We start from the raw sequence: 6,432 nt of genomic DNA, 5'->3' as shown, positions 1-6,432 counted from the left end.
ACATCGTGGGCTGAAGGGCCTGTTCTGTGCTGCTCAATCTCTGGATTCATTTAAGAAAGAGTTGGATAGAGCTCTCAAGGATAGTGGAATCAAGGGTTATGGAGATAAGGCAGGAACAGGATACTGATTAAGGATGATCAGCCATGATCATATTGAATGGTGGTGCAGACTCCAAGGGCAGAATGGCCTACTCCTGCACCTATTGTCTATTGGATTTGCTGTGTTCAAAGAGAGGAGATACTGTTCCTTCCTACAACATGCTCAAATTATTATCAGGGTAAACAAACCACACACACTCATTTTTTTTGTTATGGCATATTGCATTGAATTAGCAATTTTTTTTATTGTTCAAAGTCTAAATCTACGCTAATCTTTATAAGTTTGTAGATGACACCAAAGTGAAGAATTTTACCTAAGATTACAAAAGGGCTTTAATCAAATGGACCGAGGAGTGATATATGGAATTTAACTTGGATAAATGTGAGCTGTTGCATTTTTGTAAAATGAACAGGGCAGGACTCATACAGTGAATGGTAAGGTCCTGGGGAGTGTTGATAAACCTAAGAGTTCAGATAAATAGTTCTGTGAAAGTTGTATTACAAGTAGACACAGTGGTTATGAAGGTATTCAGCATGCTTTCCTTCATTGCTCCATTGAGGATTGGAGTCATGTTGCGATTGTACAGGATATTGGCGAGGTCACTTTTGGAGTATTGCATACAGTTCTGGTCACCCTGCTGTAGGACGACATTATTAAGCTGGAGAGGGTTCAGAAAACATTTACAAGGATGTTGCCAGGACTGGAGGGTTTGAGTTATTACGAGAGGCTGGATAGGCTGGGACTTTTCTCACTGGAGCTTAGGAGGTTGAGGGTCACCTTATTGAGGTTTATAAAATCATGAGGGGCACAGATAAGGTGAATAACAAAGGTCTTTTCCCTAGGGTTAGGAAGTTCAAAACATATTTTTAAAATGAAAGGAGAAAGATTTAAAAGGGATTTGCGGGGCAACCTTTTCACGCACAGGTGGGCGGCACGGTGGAGGTTGAGGGTCACCTTATTGAGGTTTATAAAATCACGAGGGGCACAGATAAGGTGAATAACAAAGGTCTTTTCCCTAGGGTTAGGAAGTTCAAAACATATTTTTAAAGTGAAAGGAGAAAGATTTAAAAGGGATTTGCGGGGCAACCTTTTCACGCACAGGTGGTTCATATGTGGAATGGACTGCTGCTGGAAGGGGTAGATACAGGTTCAGTTACGACATTTAAAAGGCATTTGGACAGGTACGTGAACAGGAAGGTTTACAGGGATATGAGCCAAATGCAGGCAAGTAGTAGATTAGTTTGGGAAAGTTGGTTGGCGTGGACAAATTGGACCAAAGGGTCTGTTTCCGTATTGTATGACTCTATCAGTGGCGATAATTGTGAACAATAGATCTTTGAACCTTTATTTTTAAAAGGAAACACAGAACATAGAGAAAGAAGTTGCAAGATGCTCCAGATTGTAGGTGGTTAGGTATTAGATCAAAGGAATTGCACGTGGCAGTAATTGAGAATTAGCACGGCCATCAAGATTCACCATGAAGGACAGGGTTGTTGTGACAGAGCACTGGAGAAGTCAAGGGAAAAAGGTCGAAGCTGTTATGGAATATCGCATTGCTAGCAGGAGAAGTGTCATTTGGAATTATTAGGAAAAGGATCTGAAAACATTTGGAGGAATCAACAAGAGTAGCACTCCAGGATTGAGGAATGTAGGAGTACTTTGAGGTCATTGCAGGCAGTTCTGCTAACAAAGCAGTGACAAGATTTTCTCAGAGTAAGGCTTCCAACATATTATATCCAGCTGTCTCCCAGTGTGTTAAGCATAATTTCTTCTCAATTCACATCACCACAAACAGAGTAACTGGATACTTATCTCAGTGCTGACTTTTACTTAGATTACTTAGTGTGGAAACAGGCCCTTCAGCCCAACAAGTCCACACTGACCCACCAACCCAGACCCATTCCCCGACATTTACTCCTGCACCTAGCACTATGGGCAATTTAGCATGGTCAATTCACCTAACCTGCACATTTTTGGAACGTGGGAGGAAACCGGTGCATCCGGACGAAACCCACGCAGACACGGGGAGAATGTGCAAACTCCACACAGTCAGTCGCCTGAGGCGGGAATTGAACCCGGGTCTCCGGCGCTGTGAGGCAGCAGTGCTAATCACCGTGCCACCGTGCCCATATGTGGAATCTTTTTGTTGAAAATGCTTACCCATTGCATTCATAATAACAGTTCCTGCTTAAACACTGCTAAAAGGAGACAAACAGTTCTCATCAAGAACTAGAATGCAAAAAAAATGTTTAAAATGGACACCAATTTATACAGAAAATGTATGTCGATACTAAAATACGGATCGCCCAGTAGAGCTACATGTTGATATTGTTCCGTTTCCATCATTGGCAGAAAATGTCATCGAGAAAAATCCTGTGATGTGTTTGTACAAGTTTCAAAGAACATGTTTGAACATGAGGTCGGATAGCAATGGTTGAAAACTGTAGTTCCTTCAATTTTTGATTCTTCTTAAAATTCCTAGTATTGCTGGGAAGTGCTGTTTACCTAACAAGGAGAGGTAGGGTAGGATTTATACAATGAATGGTAGGGCCATGGGTAGTGTTTTAGAACAGAGAGATCCAAGAGTTCAGGTACATAATGTTTAAAGTTGGCGACACATATAGACAAGTTGGTTAAAAAGGCATGCTTGCCTTCATTGCTCAGTCCTTTGGTAGTTGGGAAGTCATGTTGAGGTCATACAGGACATTGTTGAGGCGTCCTCTGGAATACTTTGTCCAGTTCTAAGTCTCCCAGTTATAGGAAGGATATTATTATGCTGGAGAAGGTTTAGAAGAGATTTACCAGGATGTTGCCAGGTATGGAATGTTTGAGTTATATAGATGGGTTGGGATGTTTTTCATGGAGTGTATGAGGGTGATGTTTGGCGTGGATTGGTTGGACTGAAGAGTCTGTTTCTGTGCTGTATGACTTTATAAGCATGGTAATTGGCTGGGACACCAATGGTATTAATTTTAATTTTCAGAGCAGGCAAGTAGATTCTGATTTACCAGTATCTCCATGGGAATACAGCAAAGATTGGCAGTTCCCCATGGCCATATCATTTCTCCATGAAAACAGTGCAATGTACATATAAATTCCTTTTGCCTACATTAAACAGGGTCCTAAGTATTTTTGTACGTAGCTTCGAAAATAAGCACTGCAAGCAACGCTGATGATCTTGGTTTCCAGTCTTACTTTTAGTGCAAACTTAATTGTTTAATAAATGTCTTACAATAACAGAATCACATTTAATGGCGGATACACTTTTCTGAGCCTGGCAAGCATGGGGTGGGTTGAGTATAAATGGGCTGCTTCCAGCTGAGAATGGTCAGTGAGATGTGCTGTTTGATGTGGCTCACCAGTTGACAGATTGTCTGATTTATAGATTGAGGAGAAAGTGAGGTCTGCAGATGCTGGAGATCAGAGCTGAAAATGTGTTGCTGGACTATCACCCTCACCTTGACCTCTTTCCACCTATCGCATTTCCGACGCCCCTCCCCCAAGTCCCTCCTCCCTACCTTTTATCTTAGCCTGCTGGACACACTTTCCTCATTCCTGAAGAAGGGCTTATGCCCGAAACGTCGATTCTCCTGTTCCCTGGATGCTGCCTGATTTATAGATTGGGCAATCCCCACACACCAAATCTTGTTATCACATGGTCTGCTATTATACGCTACTTATTGTTAGCCACTGTTAGTCCCCATTAGTAGCATTCATGCTCCAGAACCTACCTTTATCCACTCCAACTATTCTCCCTCTTGGACTCTATGTCCACCTATCGTTTATTCCTTACCATGCCCCCAGCCCCACCAGCCTATCTTCTGCATTGCAATCAACTTTTTTCCTGGCTACAAACACAGAAATTGCTGAGGAAGAGACACCAGACTCAAAATATTAACCCTGATTCCTCTCCACAGATGCTGCCTGAACTGCTGAGCTTTTCTAGCAATTTGTTTTTTGTTTCTGATTTCCAGCATCTGTAGTTCTTTCAGTTTTTTAAACTCTGTCAGAGAAAGACTGGGGAGCAAACACTGACTAGCTGCAAGGATCAAAGTCATTCTGGCACAGTTAAAGAGCAGGACGGAGATCAGGTTGGGGGAAGCATGGTGTTCATGGTTAGACTAATGGCTGTCAGAGTTGGAGAATTGGGCAACAACAGTAAGAAAACATCAATTCAGTGAATTGTTCTATGGGTTTAATTGAACAGTTTGGTAAGGTTAGGGAAAAAGCAATGAAAAGCAGGCATGCATTCTGTCATAACTGCAGCGGGCAGGCTATTGGAAACGAAATGCTAAACAGATACATGCTTGGCCTTGGGCTGATAATAAATGAACGCTAACTTTGTGGTTTTGGTTAGTGTAGAGAAAGGAAGATGGTAAAAGTGCATTAATGGCAAATCATGGACAGGTTTACAACCTAGAAATATTTATCAATTAAAATAGAGATGACTAAAACTAAAACTCGGTAATTCTCCTTATGGCAGTCCACATGATTTTAAGAATGCAATAAAGTACAGTATTCCAAAGTAATTTTCTTACCTTGTAATTAAGAAATAAAAACTTAACCTCTGCGAAGAGCTGAATGACAATGTTTCTAGACTTAACCTTCTCTATTCCCTCCGTGCCCTTTTTCAGAAAGGGGTTTGTTCCACCCCAAAGGAGTGCCACGAGGAACAGGCAGCAAACTTCCACTGAAATAAAAGGCATGGACCAAGACTCTAACTAAATCCTATAGATTCATTTTTCTGTTCCATTGGTGACATATCAAGAAAATATCTACAATATGTGGCCAAGCCACATTGGCTATTTTGAGTAAAATGAGAAAAGAAGACAAGAATTATGCAATGTCCTGTGAGCATGCAGTGCTTCAGTTTCAAATTCTATAAATCAGCTTATTAGTGTAGCACTTTGTACTCATGCACAGCAGAAATACAGGACCTACAATAATGTCATGAACCAACACAAATTTCAAACCTCCATTTCAAGGGCACAGTATAAGATATTATTCAACATGCTCCCCTTATCAAAACAAAACACGACTGTTTGAAAGCACATCAGGAGTACATGTCATCATTACCAGTTTAATTTTTGGTTAAATTTTTATATTTATGTAAATAGCAAAATTCTTGATTGTGTCTACTTGTAACCTTAGAACTACATTGAGAAGGTTGGGGACTGCTGAGCTTTTAGGAATTGATTCCAAAAAGCTAAAATAAATATTCTAAACTTCTTTACCTAGTAAACCCAAACGTAAGTACACTGAGGTATCACATTACAGCCTGATACGTGACGAAGATAGACACTTTGAGGAAAATGAGTCTCCATTTCCAGACTCATCCAAGGAACTCAAGAAATGAAAAGTTTGAGTTTTTCAGGCCATTTGAAAATACGTCTCATTTTGTACAAATCGCTGTTCATTATGGCATAAATGATGGTGATACTACCACATTCTCAAGTGTAATTAGGGGTCAGCAACAAATGCTGTATGAGCCAGCTACACTGACATCTCATTAAATGTTGTGGTTCTGTTCGCCGAGCTGGGAATTTGTGTTGCAGACGTTTCGTCCCCTGTCTAGGTGACATCCTCAGTGCTTGGGAGCCTCCTGTGAAGCGCTTCTGTGATCTTTCCTCCGGCATTTGTAGTGGTTTGAATCTGCTGCTTCCGGTTGTCAGCTCTAGCTGTCCGTTGCAGTGGTCGGTATATTGGGTCCAGATCAATGTGCTTATTGGTTGAATCTGTGGATGAGTGCCATGCCTCTAGGAATTCCCTGGCTGTTCTCTGTTTGGCTTGTCCTATAATAGTAGTGTTGTCCCAGTCGAATTCATATTGCTTGTCATCTGCGTGTGTGGCTACTAGGGATAGCTGGTCTTGCTACCAAAAGATGGAGTTTGACCCCACCCCACAGCTCACTAATAGGATAAATAACACACTGAGGAATCTACAAAAAATGGACAGATAACCAGGTTTGACCTACAAAGAATGAAACCTGAAAGCAACAACACCCCCAGATTCTATGGAATACCTAAAGTGCACAAACCAGACATCCCACTCAGACCCATAGTATCACTACCAGGGACACCATCACACAAACTGGCTAAAGAACTACAGCAGAAACTGAAACACCTGATCAGCGGATCCAGACACTCTATACAATCAACACAGGAATTCTTGGACATCTTCAGAAACATACATATAGACAAGGAAGAAACCATGGTCTCATTCGACGTAACAGCACTGTTCACCTCTATTGACAAAGCCCTAGCCAGAGAAACAATAGCCAAACTGCTGGACATACAGAACAGACAACAAGACCGGGAACCTATCAACAAAGAC

The 6,432-nt window shown here is 41.4% G+C and overlaps 1 protein-coding gene across 1 annotated transcript in view; it reads right to left on the bottom strand.

Moving 5' to 3' along the window:
* Positions 1-6,432, bottom strand: part of tmem234 (transmembrane protein 234) — a 15,884-nt gene that overhangs the window by 7,988 nt on the left and 1,464 nt on the right. The window contains exon 2 of the mRNA XM_043717204.1: positions 4,638-4,789. Within this exon, the coding sequence (XP_043573139.1) occupies positions 4,638-4,789 (152 nt within the window). The remainder of the gene's footprint in view (positions 1-4,637; positions 4,790-6,432) is intronic.

The sequence above is a fragment of the Chiloscyllium plagiosum genome, chromosome 27 (genome assembly GCF_004010195.1).
Source record: "Chiloscyllium plagiosum isolate BGI_BamShark_2017 chromosome 27, ASM401019v2, whole genome shotgun sequence".
In the NCBI taxonomy this organism is placed as follows: domain Eukaryota; kingdom Metazoa; phylum Chordata; class Chondrichthyes; order Orectolobiformes; family Hemiscylliidae; genus Chiloscyllium; species Chiloscyllium plagiosum.
This window is presented reverse-complemented; position numbering and strand designations above follow the sequence as displayed.